General features: G+C 34.6%; 1 protein-coding gene across 6 annotated transcripts in view; it reads right to left on the bottom strand.

The window, feature by feature from the left end:
* Positions 1-538: 538 nt before the first annotated feature.
* LOC128995957 (nascent polypeptide-associated complex subunit alpha, muscle-specific form-like) overlaps positions 539-17922 on the bottom strand; it is a 46413-nt gene continuing 29029 nt past the window's right edge. For 5 of the 6 annotated variants that reach the window (XM_054421033.1, XM_054421032.1, XM_054421037.1 and 2 more), the window contains 10 exons: positions 17167-17217; positions 12102-12232; positions 11313-11879; positions 10610-10798; positions 9881-10082; positions 8797-8929; positions 7848-7998; positions 4986-5117; positions 3639-3856; positions 539-1910 (listed from right to left, as the gene is read on the bottom strand). In XM_054421033.1, coding sequence (XP_054277008.1) covers positions 1595-1910; positions 3639-3856; positions 4986-5117; positions 7848-7998; positions 8797-8929; positions 9881-10082; positions 10610-10798; positions 11313-11879; positions 12102-12232; positions 17167-17217 — 2090 coding nt within the window. In that variant the 3' untranslated portion in view covers positions 539-1594. The remainder of the gene's footprint in view (positions 1911-3638; positions 3857-4985; positions 5118-7847; positions 7999-8796; positions 8930-9880; positions 10083-10609; positions 10799-11312; positions 11880-12101; positions 12233-17166; positions 17218-17922) is intronic. The other variant, XM_054421034.1, reaches the window with a different exon arrangement.

Here is a 17922-nt window from a genome sequence, read left to right on the forward strand (position 1 = left end):
ATATAGTTTGGTTGTATGTCCTTTGAACTTAATGAAATTTACATATAAGATGCTTAAAAATAATGCAATATTTAAAAATAAGTACTAAATATGATGGGACACCCAATTATTTGATGCTGTTGTTGTAATGTTAGGTTTATAATGCCAACAAATTAAATCAAATCTAGGAATAATTTGTTTTCCAAGTAATGTTAGATACAATACTGACATTTCTTGTTTAAATGTTTGTTCAATAAAAATGTTGTTGCAATAATTAATTTTACATTTACCTAATGTGCGTGGAATAAAAAGTAACGTCTTTGGAAAAGTAGCTAAAATTGTAGCTGTAGCTACATTTCATTGTAGCTGTAGTTGTAGCTAGCTACTTTTTCGGAACTGTAGCTGTAGCTGTAGCTAAGCTACTTTTTTGGAAATGTAGCAGTAGTTGTAGCTAGCTACATTTTAAAAGTAGCTTCCCCAACACTGGCTAGTTTATACCACAGTGTGTTAAATAGTTACAAATGGCTGAAAGGTTATAATCAGACAAAATGAACCATAATGAAAAATAAAACACAATTTATTAGATACTCTGAGATAAATCCACAGTGATCTCTGCTTAGATGACTAAAAGTTATAAATACTGTAATGTATAATGAAACTTTTAATAGAAAACAAATGTTACTATTAAAACTATCTCACAAGTGTGTTGGAATAGCTAACACTTCAAAAAATACATAAAATACAGTCAAAGTATGATATTTAACATATTCACAGTCAGTCTTTTTTGACCTTACATGAGAATGAATTTGCCACTCACTCGGGAAACAATCTGTTGTCAGTGTAAAGTTTTTTTTTTGTGGCCTTAAAAGATCGCTTATAACCTCAGGCATACATTACAGTATTATTTAAAGATGTAAAATCATTGTAAGATTTGCCTTTTGACTTTTAGGACCCAGCTATTCTCTTTGTGTCAAGTTATAAAAATACTGTTTAAATTCCAATTGTAATAGGTGTTAAGTAGTCTTTACTGTGATGGATTTAATGAAAACTATGACTGGATTTTTAATTTTAAAATAAAAGCAGAAATTGCAAAGAATGTATCAATAAATTAAAGCATGTGCCAACATAAGGCCAAAGATATATTTCATTTATTGAATATTGCATCCAAAAGTATGCCTGTACTTTAAAACAGTTCAAAAGCAGTTTTCAATTTTGTATAAAAACATTCAAGGCTAGTTATCTTCAGGTTTGGATCATAAAATGTAATAATAATGTATTTATTATTGTAAAAATGAAACCTAAAATAAAAATCCACTGACAACATACAAACAACGCAAATTACACAGGTTGAATATTTTTACACAATTATTTTACTATTTACATGGTAGACGTCTATATTTAAATACATAGTAGTCATATACACAATTCCAGTGTATAAAAAACATCTCTCAAGTAACAAATATCATAGATTCCTGTTAATTTATCACAACCTTCCCCTTTAAGAGGGAGGGACCTCAAATTAATGGTTTTAGAGAAAACAAAATAACAATAAACTATCTGTAAGTAAAAAAGTAAAAAACGTTTTGGAAATAAAATATTCAAACATTTTAAAACTTTATCTAAGAGCTTTGGCAGGTCCCAGTGACAGTACGTTGGACGCTCCCAGAGCCCCAAGATTGCACACTGCTGGGTTTTTAGCATTGTCGATTGCTACGATCGGCAGTCCAAACACTCCACCTGACGAGTTAGTCAGCTGGGACAGCACCAGACAGTGACGGATGCCGAGAGATGTAAGTTTGTTTATTGATGCAGGGTTCTTCATATCCACCACAGGCAGGGCCATCTCCGAGCCTTGCGCTTCCTTGTGGTAGTTTTGTTTGTGTTGCAACATCGCCTGCTGAGTCGGATACTGCGCATTACACAGGTTACATCTGAAACATACCAGGCATCGTCAAGATTATCACCTCAGGCTGATACTTGTACAAATCTTTGTATATACAGTTTGGGTATCTCAGGTTCACTCCAAATTTGCGATGATTGTTTAATGTTTCCTATTAAAAAATAGGGAAAATTATTAATGGGGAAATATAAGTTGATGTTTACCATCAATATGATTTTTTTTAAAGTTATTTAAATGGAGGTTATTGGGTTCTTTGTAAGCTATCATTGCATTTACTACAAAAACATTATCTAAAAAAAAGCTATTTTAAAGGTGTAAACAAATTACTGTAAAAACCCTTGGTACTATTCTAGTTATGAGTTTAGGTAAACACAGCCAACAATTTTCTATGAAAACTTAAAATAACTAATAGTCACAGCTTAAATATCAGTTTCATGATAACAAAGTAGCCTAATAAAAGTTAAATTGCATTACAGTAAAACCAACCAAACAAAAATAATAATCCCCAACGTTTTCAATCAAGATTATTGGTATATTATTACATACTTTAAGTTAAATAATCTGCTGGGTTTTCTTTATTTATATTTGCAAAAAAAATTTACATCAGCACACACAGTCGGTAACCCAATTCAAAAAGTTGATTTTTATACTAAACCTGGCCACAACTTTGTTATGGGAATGGAATGTCTAGTTCTTTTTATACAGGGTATAAATAAAGTCTCGCACAGGTTTAATATGTTCTAAAAGATAACAGATAAATCAATAAGATTTGGTAAATCAGCATGACACCAAGGAAATCAAGGAACTATCATAGGTTTTCTATCATATCATGCATGGGCCATCCCTCAAGGAGTCAGAAGGAGATCATAGAAGCATAAGTTGATATGTACATAGAATTAAAGGCCTTTACTAGCAGAATACAATTCTGCAAATTTGAACCCAAATGGACAACCGAGCCAAAAATGGCAGCCGTTCCAAGATTTCTTGAATCTGCCATTTTGAATCTTTGAACAGCTGCCATTTTTTACTCAGTTGTTCTTTTAAGCTTGAATTTGCGGCATTGTAATCTACTAATAAAGACCTTTAGTTTGTTGTGCGTATTGACCTATGCCTAAGTTTAAAATTTTTTCCGATTCCTAGCGGCTGCCCCCCTGACAAAGTAGCGTATAATAGCATAGCAAATTCAATGAATCTTTGAACAGCTGTCATTTTTGATTCGGTTGTCCGTTCGAGTTCGAATTTGCGACATTGTATTCTGTACTGTACATACTTGTATACATCTTATACATATCAACCTATGATTCTATTTAAGATTTCCTTCTGACTCCTTGCGGGATGTCCCCATGACATAACGGAAAACTGATAGTTCCTAAAAAAAATTGATTTTTGGGTATCATGTTGATGTATAAAATCTTATTGATTTATCTGTTATCGTTCAGAGCATATCAAGCCCGTGCGGGACTTTATTTACACTCTGTATAGTCAATGATGGAACATATCCAGCCAATCAAAGGTAAAGCTGTTTACAGTGCAAGAATGAACTGTTATCTTCAAATTTAGTGGCAGGCACTGGGTCGCAAACCCACAACATCACTGCCAGGGATTTTTAGTCTGTTGTACTACCGAGTGAGCCACCTATCTTAATAATACAATTATGATTGAAGCTCCTGACTAGACAGTGACATTTCAGAGCGCTAGAATATAATATAAAAATTTAATATAGAAAAGAAGTCAACTATGTGTAGTCATCTCATCTTACTTGTAAGGAAGTTTGCCAGGACTGCGATGGGTTGCCAGATGGGTGTTGAGAGTCTCTTGTGTTGTAAACACTTTGTCACAGAACTGACATGTGAAGCGCTGCGGCCGTCGTCGAAATGAAGGTCTGTCCGAGTCTTGTGTCAAGTCTACGGTAAAAGGTTTTACAGTGGAGGTAACTTGTCTACCCCTGTTACGGTCAGTAGGTACCGCAAATTGCCCCTGAAACACATTTTGTCCATAATTATTAAATTATAGCCATTTACCACATCTTATAATTTAATTCCCTACAGTTATTTATTCTAATAGACTTTAGATAGTAGCAGAAAACATGGATGGTAATATACTTAGAGTCTTAATTCATGAACATTTTAAGTATATATAGTTTAATGGAGTCGTACATACTACATAGATTGGCCTTTGATAATTGTATAGCTTTGTATAATTCCTTTACCAAAAAAAATCTCAAAACAGATCATAAATCCTTTTTTTTATTGTTTTGGTTTGTGATGTGACAATACCAAAATTTATCGATTCTCGATACAGATACCTGAAATATTGATTCTCGATACCGATACATTTTTCTTTTATTGTTTTACCAAATTTTCTGAATAGATAGATATTACACCAACCCTTTAACCCTTTAGGTCTTTATGTCCTAACATAAAGTATTTTGAGAAAATGGGGTATTTTCTCTTTTTTAACCAAAGAAATATTTAATGCAGCAATAAGAAAATTCTAATCAGCCAATTTATGTTTATTCCTTTCTGATACATTTTATAACTAAAGTTCTAACAAAATAAAAAAGGAAACTTTTTTTAACAAGCCTAAATTTATTTTATTTACTAATTTTATTTTGGGCCAGCTTTATTTTTTTCAGTCAAGCCCACTGGAGATAGGCTAATCAGAATTTTGTCTCAATTGCGGAAGATGGTGATAATTTCTACACGATCGCGGGAGATGTTCATGATTTTGCTGTGATTTTGACGTGAATGATGGTGGCTACACTACCGCATGAGATTATTAGACCTTAATCACTTCCCACAATGACATTCCCATGACAGCAGGAGTCGATGATGATTTCTACACGGCTGCGGATCATGATCAGAATTTCACCTCAATCGTGCAAGACAACAATGACATTTCCATGAACTCCGGAGTCAATGATGGTGGCTACACTACCACAGGAGATTATTAGTGTTTTTCCACGATCGTCGGAGATGGTGATAATGTCCACATGACCCCTGGACCCTGGAGTTGATCACTATATTCTAAAATTAGTCTTTAGCGGAGAATTACATTAAGAAGAAAATGATAATTTTAAGCTATTATTAATAAGGCATGTGCTCACTCTAGAGGACTGGCTGGCAGGAACTATAGAAACCGCTGAGCTGAGGTTTAGTGTAGTGACAGGCTGAGCGGTTACACTCGCTCTGTTAGATGCAGGCAAAGGGGGAGGAGTCTTATTGGCTGCCGGAGTCACCTGAACAAACACAATTTATACTTTCCCTCAATGAAATAAAAAATAATTTGTACAACCTAGTCTTAATAAAATCCTCCAGAGAAAATATCCAGTTAAAATGTTAGAATCTTTGAATGGTTGACAAGTAAGAAGTAACTAAAAAAACTTAGAAATTTAATGCGATAGAAGAACACCTAGGAATCTAAATACCCCCGCCGCAGCAAACCTGCAGACTAAGCGAATTTCCATTTGCCTGATTGGATTTAGACTAAAATGTCTCCTTAAAAATATCACATTTATTCCCTATTTAAATAGAATCAGTTTAACACATACTTAGGTTTGCTGCAACAGGGAGGGTAAAAGTGTTTTTATGTAAAATGTTAATAGTTAGTAAGAAATAAAAACATTTTCCAAATTTGGGCAAAATATGTTAATAAACAAGCACACTACAACGGTTTACTTATTCTCCATAAGAATAACATGGGAATTTTAAATTAACAATTTTTTGGAATTTTCTCCGTAACCATTAGGCGCATTATAACGCTTCAATATACTAAATTATTTGTTTTTTTTAAGCTCTACAAAATAGTTTGGAAAGAAATTTCAAAATTTTACGTTTTTTGGGTCAAAAATAGGAAAAACCCATTTTTACCCCATAAAAGCCCCCATAAACCCCTGTTCTCATGGTCCGATCATGCTGGTTCGCGAACTTGTTCGAATAAACGTAGGTTTACACGTTTGTACCAAACTTAATCAAAATCGGATCATTTTTGCTCGAGTTATCGCGCTAACGGACACATATATATATATATATATATATATCTTACTAATATTATAAATGTGAAAGTTTGTGTGTTTGTTTGTTTGTTTGTTTGTGTGTTTGAAGTTCAATCACGCATAAACCACTGGAAGGATTGTGCTGAAATTTGGCATGATGATAGCTTACATTCCCGATTAACATATAGGCATATTCTTATCTCAAAAATCCTTTCGGGCTCCGCCCCAGTGGCTCTGTAATTCCCCATGTTAACCTTATGAGTATTCATATTTAAAGGGAATTAAAGAATTTAGTCAGCTGTTTCAACTAAAAAAGTTGGTTCTATGATATGGAAAAGCATTAAAAAGTTATAAGATTTACCAACAGGGTGCAGCACTATATTGTTTTGCATTTATGAAAACAGCTAATTTGAACTAAGCAGCAACAAAAAACTGTGATTCACAATGAGAACTGTCAAAGTAGGATTGTTTACAGTTATGTTTATGTTTTTCATTTCATGAATAATTTGGGATATTTTGCGAATGGTTGATAATTTATTTTTCTCTATTGTTTAGGTGAAGTGGTAGAACATTATGGCTATGGTAGATATAGAATACTGTAAATTTAAAAAAGCAAATTTTATCAAACTGTGTCCTCCCTTATTGCAAACGCAAGGCTTGAGTGTAACTGCAATAAGCATTTAATACGTATATTCCAACCCCGTACGAAGGACGGGTACTCTGCTAGTATATATATATATATATATAAATATATATATATATATATATAAATATATATATATATATATAAATATATATATATACTAGCTGACCCAGCGAACTTCGTATCGCCTAAGTTATAGGTTTCCCCTAAGACAGACCGATGGAAAGAAAGTACCGTTACGTTTAATTTTCAAGATGATCTCGTTCGCATCGCTCAATCATGTCCTGGTTGAAGTTCGTTCGCTACGCTCACTCACCTTTGGGTTGGAGCTCGTTCGCTACGCTCACTCACCTTTAGGTTGGAGCTCGTTCGCTGCGCTCACTTGCCTTCAGGTTAGCTCGTTCGCTACGCTCACTCGCCTCCAGGTTGAAGTTCGTTCGCTACGCTCACTCACCTTTTGGTTGCAAATTAGCTGTTGTCATAAATGTAAAAGAAATAATAGTGCTGCACCCTGTTGGTAATCCTTGTAACTTTAATGCTATTTAATTGAAACAGCTGTTAAGATTCATTAATTCCATTTCTCATAAGGTTAACATGGGAAACTCCAGAGCCACTGGGGCGGAGCCCTTTTAAGAATTTCGAAACGGGAAATAGTTTACTTCCTATTCGCATACCTACAGAATTTACACACCAAATTTCATAACGATCGGTGAAGTCGTTCCGGAGGAGTTTGCAGACAAACACTGTGACACGAGAATTTTATATATTAGATATAAATATATATATATATATATATGAATTTGAACAGATGGTGTTTTTGGCCTCTAGGGACCTCAAAACGAAAAAAAAAATCGGTCCCGGGTCCAGGTCTTACCATGAGTACTACGGTAATAGCTTATTCCCTATAAGGGAAATTCGCTAAAATTGAAATATTTTCAAAACTACATTCTTTGATCACAAAATCATGAAACAAAAAAAAATAAAAATATCTAGATGAGTAAACAATTTAAGGTATCGTTGAACGAGTAGTATAAGGGATGGTTGAAAGAGACATAGAAAAACTGCTACGTACGGACCCAGGGGCCCTGAGCAAAAATTGTTTACAGCCTCAATATTTTATTATTAAAATCTGTCAGTCTACCTCTTCTCTCTACTCATCCGTTAAGTGTATCAACTCATCTGAATGCTGAATACATGGTTCATTCTTAGTTTTTATTTGTCTTTACATTAGATTCTCTATTATCATTGATATATTAATTTTTCAAAATTTTACATCATAGTGAATCACCCCTGTGGTGGATACATTCCTTTTTGACAAGTTTCCTACTGACCGTGATGCCTCGTGATGCCAGGATGTTGGCGACCCCGCTGTTCTGTGACTGTGAGCCGCGCACAGTCAGAGAGATGCCACTGGGCAATGTAGGAACCTTGGGTGGAGCAGACCCGTCCTCAACCAGCATACAGTCTGGACTCTCCGGCCGACTACAACACAAACAGTGTGTTTAAAAAGTTAAAAAGGTGAAATACTTCTATAAAACTTTTGTCTTAAAAATTATTGTCACAAAAACCCCAAATTAAGGCTAGTTACTAGTTATAGAGAAAAATTCACTAAGTTTACAGTAGTCCAGTATTAATTATAGAGTGTAAGCGCAAACGCAAAGCTTGAGTATAACTGCAATAAGCATTTTATACTTATATTCCAACCCCGTAGGAAGGACGGGTACTCTGCTAGTCTTAATATATTTTAACCTACCCCCGCTACCCACACCACTATACCCTTGTGCCACTACTGACTGTCCTGCCACCGCCACAGTCTATCGTTGTATCAAACACAGTTTCACTGTACAGTAGTTTCTATTTATGTTAACAATGTGAGAAAAATGCCTACAGGAAAATATTGATCAGTTTTTAACCGCACTAATCACGACAAGGATAACCAGTATTTTCAGGCGCTCCATTGGAGCTCGTCCTAATAAAAGACCATGAAAATCTCTAAATCTGAATAAAATTAAAACAAAGGTTTTCATTCCTTTCAAAATGAATATGTACATACAAATGGTTATTCTGAACAGAAAAGAAAAGTAAATGTAATTTTCATGTTTAAAGATTTGATTTGAGCAGTATTATTGCTTTGCCACTCAGTTGATTTTGTGTTACTATGAATGCATCACAGACGCGGACCAGGGTTGCCGCCCTCGCTCCACCCGCTCGAAATCCCAACGCTCAGCTCATGATCCAGTTGTATTATATTAAGATCTATGACTGTAACCAACCACTTACCTTCTCTTGCTGGCTTCACTCTCAGCAGGGGAGGGGGTGGCCCGCTTTTGTGCTGTTTTGATAGAAGGAGATATACTGATAGACCGGCCCAGCCCTGCAGGTAGAGTGGGCGAAGCAACAGGCACTGGCGATCCTAAACAAAAGATACGTAGTTAATTACAATTAAGTATTTTGTAACTACTGTATGTGTCATTATTTAGTTTTCAGACACAATATTAAACTTATACATTAATCTTAATAATAATTAATAATATATTAATTTTATAGTAGGGATTTAAACGATAAGCTGCACAGTTGTTGCCTGCAAAACATCACTTGTCAAACAATCACAATGTAAAACTAAAATCTCCATGATTTTAAAAAGAATAATAGCTTTTCTTTAAAGGGAACTTTGCTAAAAGCATTTATGTTCAAATATATGTACAATCTGAAAACAATGATAGCTAAAATTGTTTAGAGTGAACGTAATTAAATATCGATCATTCAAGCAAAAATGGTCCGATTTTGATGAAATTTGGTACAAACGCGTAAATCTACATTTATTCGAACCAATACATTACTGATTCCAGAAACCCTCCTAACCTTAACATCAGATAATCCACCCCCACCCCTTTTCTCAGCTAGCTTCACATTTTTTCACTGAACTTTTAATCAACCTACCATGTGTATATGTGAGTTTGTGTATTTATAGATGTACATTGCAACAGGAATTTTTATTTCAATTTAAACCACTGCAGCACTGTTGTGGAACTTTAGAATTTGAACTTTAACCTGCCATTCTTCTTTCTTCCCCCTTCTGATGAAGTCCCTAACTGGGACAAAATATTAAGTTTTACTGTTTTGTATTATGCGTTTTATGTGTGCTACCAAAGTTAATCTGGACTCTATCTACCAGGTAAGCTGGCTGATCCCTATCCTTGTACATAATAATCCTCAGCCAATTGGCCTTTACTTAACTTCTAACCTATAAAATCAGAATAAGTTCATCATTATTAAAGGTTTCATCTACGAAGTTTACAACACAAGGTTTTCCATCGAGTGGGTAACACTAACACTGGCCTGATTGTTAGCAAGATGTAATTACCGTCCGGTTGTATAGTGGAGGGGGACGTCTGCATGGCAAACTGTCGCGGTGTGATGGTGGGAGTGGAGGGGGAGGCTCCAGGAAACGTCAAAGTGACTCCGCTGGGTACCCTATAGCCTAGAGAGGGACTGATGGCTGGTGGAGGTGTACCCATGGCAGGGGGTGGGGTGGGTATCCCGTAAGGCACTGGCAGTCGTTGGACCTGAGAAAACAATCAGGTTAAAATTAATAGCTAGACAGTTAAAGTGTTATGTAAAAGATTTGTATTGGTATTGGTGTATAAAGGGTTTTTTTTGTTTTTGTTAAAATTTGTAATTATTAGATTTTTATACTCAAGCACCTGTGCTTATGAAATTAAAAACAATTGGTTCTTACACAGAAAAATATCTTGTTATTTGAAATAGTAAATTTTGGCAAACGGTTTCAGTTTTAAACTCATAGCCATCCCACAGCTCAGTCGCGTTTGGCTGTGTAAGTTTGTCATGGTCAGCTTTATTACTTTACCTACCTACTTAAAAAATGTCAATAAAAAAATTTGAACACTTTTTTGTCAAGAGTGACTTGAATTTTTTCTTGCAGGGAACATTCCCTATAAAACGCCAAGTAACGGAAGACAAGTGCAGTACATAGGCAAGTGGTTACTCTCTGAAACACAATCATGACGTTTCACTTATCTTCACTTAATCGTTCTTGCGATTAAATAGTCAAAATTTAAATACAAGTGCTAACCTGTTGCTGGAGTTGCTGCAGGGACTGTTGCTGAGGTGTGGGGCTGAGTCCGTGCACCACGTGTTGATGACTAGTGAGCTCTCCTTGATTAGCAAACACAGAGCCAGCACACTCTGGCAGCACATGACACTTGTAGTGGCCCATTGTGGCCCTGTGCTGTTCAATGTTGTCACTTCGCTCTCCACACACCTACCACAAATATTACTATAACTCATGCTATACTCAGAAAATCTAAACATTCGGATTTTATATGCCGAGTTCTTAACAACATTTAGAAAATATGTGACCACTACTTCTATCTTATTTAAGTGTGTATTTGTGCTACTTTCACCTTCATTTAATTGTTATCTAAAACTGATAGAGATACAGCTGCATAAAAAATATGCATATGTATCTCTATCAGTATATGGGATCAGTATATCAGGAAATATTTGTTTCAGATGGAGAAAATAACTGCATAATTGCAGAAAAATTTTTACAGGTAAACCTTGTTAATTACTAAGACCATCTTACCAATTAATCAAGTTCATTTATATAAATAGCCATGATCATAGACAAATAACCCATTCTAAACTGTCAAAAAGACTGTTAAGCTTTTCCTGGGATTAACAATATACCAACAACAAGGCGAGCAATAAATCCTCTCAATTACCTAGCTTTAGCTATAACTATAACCTACAGAATAAATGTGTATATAACATACCTCGCAAGTTTCCATAATGAAACTCTGACTTGGTTCCATAGGTTGGAATCCCCTCAGTAGGCCCAGAGGATCACTAGAGGTCTCAGGTAATATGTTGAGAAGGTTGGGAGTTATGGTAGCACCAAGCGCTGCCGGAGTCTTCACTGTCAGACTCACTCCCTCCTTCAGAACAGGTGGTGGTGGGGGGAGGGGCTGCTCTGTGTCCAAACTGTTGAACGTCTCCATCACTGCACTACTGTCTAGAGGTTCAGACGGTAGAGCACCATTCACGACTGAGCTGTTCAAAGCCGACGGAGCGAGTACCGTCAAACTGCCGACTGGACTGGGATTCAACGCAGGAGGAGGAGTCGGCTCTTTATTTTTCTCCCCAGAAAAATCTGTTTCGCTTCCATCCTTCTCACATCCACTGTCTGATGATTCTTGTTCGGTGCTTTTCTGACCTTCATGAATCCGCTCCATCTCATTCTCCACTGATTGTAGAGACGGAGCTGGCTCCGTGGGCGGCGGAGGATCGGAAGGCTCTGGCTCAGAGTTTGATGAAATCCCTGAGTCTTCTTGCTGCTTTTCCTATCATAACAAAATCTATTAGTTACACGGCACAAAATACCTTAAAATAACAGAGTATTAATTACAGATTAACACTAACTGAAAAACTTGAAAGATGACAAAAATGTATGATGTGAAGGCAGTTTGTATTCCTACTCAACACACGTAGAAGGCATTCATTGTAAAACTAAAAACAAAAATTTCAAAAACTCTATAGCCTAGAGTGTATCAATAACAATTCACCTTTTCTTTGTCTTTTTCCTTGGTCTTTTTCCCCCTCTTGGGTTCCTTGGGAGCCGCAGGGGGGTTGCCGTTGACAGATGGTGTCTCTCCTTTCTCTTCATTTTCTTCCAGCGCCTCTGGGGCGAGGAAACCTGTAAAAACAGGTGTTTTTTTATTAGTTGTTAATACATTTTTGACTGTAAAAAAAATTAATATCAATTGACTTCACTAATTTAACTATAATCGATAAATAATGCTTAGAGAATATTTAAGAATATTATTTACCATAGTTTTCTGTGACGATTTATTTCATGATCATCAGTTAAAAGTTAATATCTAATGCATCAATTTCTATGTCCCAAGAAAATTAGCTCATTAAAATACATTTTGTTAGGCTCTTAAAAATAATTTCTGTAATATTGGTAACTGATTAATACCCAATAACCAACTTACAACTTACTTAAGTGTTTTACAGCTACATTTTTTTTTTATGGAATTAAACTTTACCCGCCATGAAAAATTTCTTTTTGACTTATTTCATTTTAACTAATAGTAAATCCAGGACTAGTGTCCTTTAATGTTGTCTACCGTGTTTTTATTGTGTGTCTTTGAATACGAATCCCTTGAGGATGTTGAAGATAGGTAATTTAGGGGCCTGAAGAACATGATAATGGTTTTGTAGAAGCAAAAACCAATAACAATTTCGTTGCCTGTGCTATTTAGTTTACAAATTTTAGTTTTTATTTTTCTCATATAAATTTTGTTATTCTTAAAGTATGAAATCCTTTTTTAACTACCTGGATTTAATTTTAATAACCTTTACCAAGCAAGTGAAATACAATATCACAATTGAGTTTTGAGATTTATTTTTTTAATTTTCAGTTTGATTAGAAATTTTTGGTTTCGACCATTACTACTGGCACATGTAGTGTACTGAATGTGATAAAGGCAGTGCCAAGTAAAAGCAATGTAAATGTTTAAAACTCACTTGAAGTCACAAGTGATTCATGTGAATAACTGGGACATGTCAAAAAGCTCTGGTACAGCTATGAAATGCAAAGTTCTTCCTTATTAACAAATTACAATTTATAAAATCACAATTTTTCTGATTTAAGTATACACAAGTCATACAAAATTTAAACCAAAAGTTTAATTGGCATTCTTCCTATTTGAAATGATACTGAAATGATAATTATCGGTCCAACTATTCTGGCCACAAACAAAAAGCCTACAGGCAACTTTACTACAGACATAGTTTAATAAGCTACAAATATACCACAGGCAATAGTTTAATAAGCTACAAATTTACCACAGGCAATAGTTTTATAAGCTAAAATATACTTTTGCAAAAATTTTGAAAATGTGTTTTATATAAATACATTTCTTTTATACTAATACCTACTCTGTGTTTCTTGGATAACAAATTTTATGAAATATTAATTTCATAGCTCTCTCTTATAAAATGATTATTAGTGATGGTCGGATCCGGATATCGGACTACCAGATCTGAGCTAGAACCGACGCCCGATCGGATCCAAAAATATCCGGATCTTGGGCTGGATCCGATTTTTGTTTTTTTAACACAAAACGTTCTTTATAAAGTACAATTCATTCATACATATGTTCGGGTTTTTCGTCATAGTGATGAATAAAATAAAATTAATGATAAAATAAACCCATATACAAGACTATCTGTGTCCACAAGACTATAAAATTCAATAAAATAAATCTTTATTCAAAACATACAAATTGTAAATGAATGTATCATTGTTATTATTAAATCTTTTAGTCTGATGATAAAACATATACAAGAACATTTACTGCAATTTCACCTAAGATTGAACGTACTAGAGGTGAGTAACTCCGGAACGAACTACTCCGAAAGAACTACTCCGACTCCGGAACGACAAGTCCAACTCCGGCTCTTGGATCGGAGTTAGTTCCTCTCGGAACTAAAGATAGTCAAGAGACCGTCATTGGTTAAGATACATTATGTAATAAATTAGAGGTTGTTGTAGTAAATAAATATTTAAAATTTTAGAAAATCTGTTAAAAATGAATGTAGGCTGTAATGAACAGTAATCGACTAATGAGAGGAGAGAGGGGAGCAGCGGAACACCAAACATTACAAGAATACGACTGGAACGACTCACTCACTGCCCTACTGTTTCGTCATTCCTCACTCCAGCACTCCACTAACTATGGTCCTATCCTAGCCTAGCTTAATCATTATTCATTCCGCTTGTTTAATAACGATTACTGGAATGGAACCAGGAACTATCATCCAGAGGTGATGCGAAGAGGAACGATGGACTGGAACTATGAGCTCTGAACCAAAATGGTTGGTGAGTGAGTCTGAATGGAAGCGCTCCTCACTCCGAAAGTCCGGTGTTCAGCGCTCTTCTAAACGAAGTTGGAACTACTCCGCGGAACTAGTTCCGACAACTCAATAACTCCAGAGTGAACGAATCCACCAAGTGAACGATAATTCCCATCTCTAGAACGTACTTTCAATTATTTACACAATTTTATGTATTCCATTATTATTTATATGATAAAAATTTAAAATTTAAAAACGAACTATGTTTTAACTTTTAAGTTATGTTTTTACAAGTTCTTCTAAATAATAAAATTAATGGTCAATCAGAAATTGTTTATGTTGTTTTTTGAATTTGTTAAAATTTTCATCATTGACTCTGTATACAAGACTATCTGTGTCCATACAGGGTGAATTGTACGAAACTCACATAAATAGTATTAACAACACTTGTAGAAGTTTTTAAGGCACTCGTTAAGGCAAGATTCAGATCCGGTACTGACATTTTCTTGGATATACCCATCACTAAAATTGGTTTTTTAATACAAAACAACTACACAACACAGTATATTTGACAGAAAACAAATTGTTACAAATTTACAACATTTTGATACAGACAGCCAAAGCTTACATGCCAACAGCAGAAGCTCGTGCAAAATTTTATGAATACTTAAGTCAAATGCAACATGTACTAAGAGATTTTATGACAAATTTTGGTTGTGGGAGGGAAACAAGACAAAAATAGAGGGATAATGAATATTAAATGTCAAAAAGCTCTGTTGAAATTTGTCAGATCAAAACTAGAAACAAAAACTTGATATCACCACTAACTCCAACTTGGCTCAATACACGACTATATGTTACCTATTTAAGACTTGGTAACAAAAATAGAGTATATAATTATTTTTTTTAGTTCAAAAACTCTTTCAAGTTTCAACCCTTTGATCGTCAGCCGTCCAGTGACCTTGAGTCCATAAAACTGAAGTGTAAAATGCCAAAGCCTTTTTGCCAATTTATACTCTTCTCATCAAGTAATTTTGATCGCAAATGGAGTTTGCACCAATGTTTTCATGATGATCAAAACGTACGGTACACATTTTTAACCAACCCAATGCACATACAGGGTGGCCGAAAAGTCCATTTACACAATATTGCAGTAGGCCTATGTAATACACTGTTGTTATAAACACGACTAATCAGCAAATATTCGTACGTGAGTTTGTAGTAAGGAAACAGTGGGGGAAGAGAGTGAAGCCTCATTCTCCCTTCCCCCATCACCGCTTCGGCCCTAGAACACCAATTACTTTATCTTTAGTGTAAAGGGACTTTTCGGCCACCCTGTATTTTAAAGTAACATTAAGGGCTTAACAAAAGTGCAATATAGTGTGTTAAAAATACAGCAGAACCTCTCTTAACCAAAATAAAAAGGTGGATGACATCCGGATTTTCAAAATATTTTTTCAAAATGATTAGAAAAAAGCCCACTGGTCAGTCTGCCGACTGGCCAATATCTATGAACAGATATCTAGGTTTTTTTTAATGATCATTAACTATTTGGCCGCCTTGGAAAATTAGCTTAAGTATCTTCTGGTAACTGTTGGCAAACTGACAACATTGCTAATATCCTTATCATCAACAAATGTCCCCAACATTTTATAATTCTGCTCCATAGAAATACTTGTAGTTCCTTAAACAGTTATGGCTGGGGAACCTTGGTGACAAAGTGATTTTGTTGATGGTTTGCCGTGGATGGATGACGAGTCCAGCAGTAGTGACAATGAGACGGTGTTTAACGGTTGAGACTTTTCATGGAAGTTATGGACTAATACTCGTATAATCATAAGGATCGTTTATGCATGTTATTAAATTGCTGCAGTTCCACAATTTATTGAAACAAATCTTCACTTTTTGGATTTCTCTCTGTTTATGCAATGACACGGCCATATTGACTGGCACAGACAAATTGCCGTCTATTTCTATAAATCTTTAACTGACATACTTAAATAATAGTAGGCAAGTTATGTTTTTAATTTGCATTTTGTAGCAGAAATTGGCCTTAACCCTATACCTGTGCTAACCTGCTTTGTTCTGTCAATTTACTTTCCCTACCTTTGTCTATGATGCTTTTCAGTGTTTTTATTTTCTTGGGCAGTTTCAGCTAATCATTATTTAAGTACAAAGTGTTATGGTTGAGAGAGGTTTTAATCAACTGTCATTTTAATCAAAGAAAGTAAAAGCTCATTTAATCCTACCTCAAACAAGTCACTAAGGCACTATAACCAAAAAACTTCACACCAATTAGAACACACTTTATCGATAACATTTTACCTTGTTGAAAACTTGTCAAGACTTCCTTATACTCATAAAAATGACAAACAAAATGTTTCAATATTGCTATATAGGCTACCACATTTGGGAGATTCTCTTTGCAAAATTTGTAAATGTTGCTTTAAGTTTTTCAAATGATTTAACTCAATATACCTAGATACATTTTAATTAAAAGAAGTTATTAAATAAAGCAAAACCTCTAAAACATGGACTTTTATGCGCCCATAAGTAAGTAGCTTTCTTTAGTAAGATGTTTTCAGGGAATAAAACTATCTGAACTTAAATCCTTTTAAAAAATCTACAAAATTAATTACAACAAAACAAATGATCTAAATGAACAATTTTCATATATACTGCCTGATAACAACGTGTCTAATAAAAGTCATAAAACCAAACCTCTAACGACTAACTCAAAATGCATTGTATGTTTAATTAACTCACCAAATGTGACGGCTAAGCTTTCCCAAGTACTTCTATGAGAATCTGCATTAACTAAAAGAAATTGAAGATCGATTTACTAAACAAATTTTTGTTCAAGGTATTAGTTACAAATTTACATTAGGTGTTAGTCATAACTAGTTTCACAGCGCGTTGTTTTATTTAATAAGACAAATTTCTCAGAATATTATATTTGAAGTATTTAAAACCAAAACAATTTCAGATTTAGTTCCATTTAAAAACAAATAACTGTAATTTATGAGATTTGAACACATACTACCATATATACCGGTAGAAGAAACCGACAATGTAAACAGCTGAAGCTTTTTGATTGACAAACCATGTAATATATGGAATTGACAAGAATCAATCTATTTCGGTAATAATTCATTCAGCATCATTAACCAGTACAAGATCTGACCTGATGTCAAATGGTTCAAACATTTTGTTTCCGACCAGGAATTGGCACTTTACAAATATTTATTTAATTGGAATATGCTAACATTTTTAGAGCTGTGCAACTGGTTTGAGTTTTGAACCGAGCTAATTCTAACCTAAAATCTCAAGTAATTGAGCTTTAAGTCTAAAAATAAAACCAATCTAAGCTTTTCAAGAGTGAATTTTTGACATGGGATCACAATGACAAAAAACATCTGCAAAGAATGCAAAATAAATAATTTGAGATGTCATTGTTGTTGCAGGAGATAATCATAACGCTCTAGATGTTAAAATTATCAAGGGAAATTATCATGATTTTAT

The sequence above is a fragment of the Macrosteles quadrilineatus genome, unplaced genomic scaffold (genome assembly GCF_028750875.1).
Source record: "Macrosteles quadrilineatus isolate MER2022 unplaced genomic scaffold, UCM_ALF_1.0 Scaffold_5__1_contigs__length_97177068, whole genome shotgun sequence".
In the NCBI taxonomy this organism is placed as follows: domain Eukaryota; kingdom Metazoa; phylum Arthropoda; class Insecta; order Hemiptera; family Cicadellidae; genus Macrosteles; species Macrosteles quadrilineatus.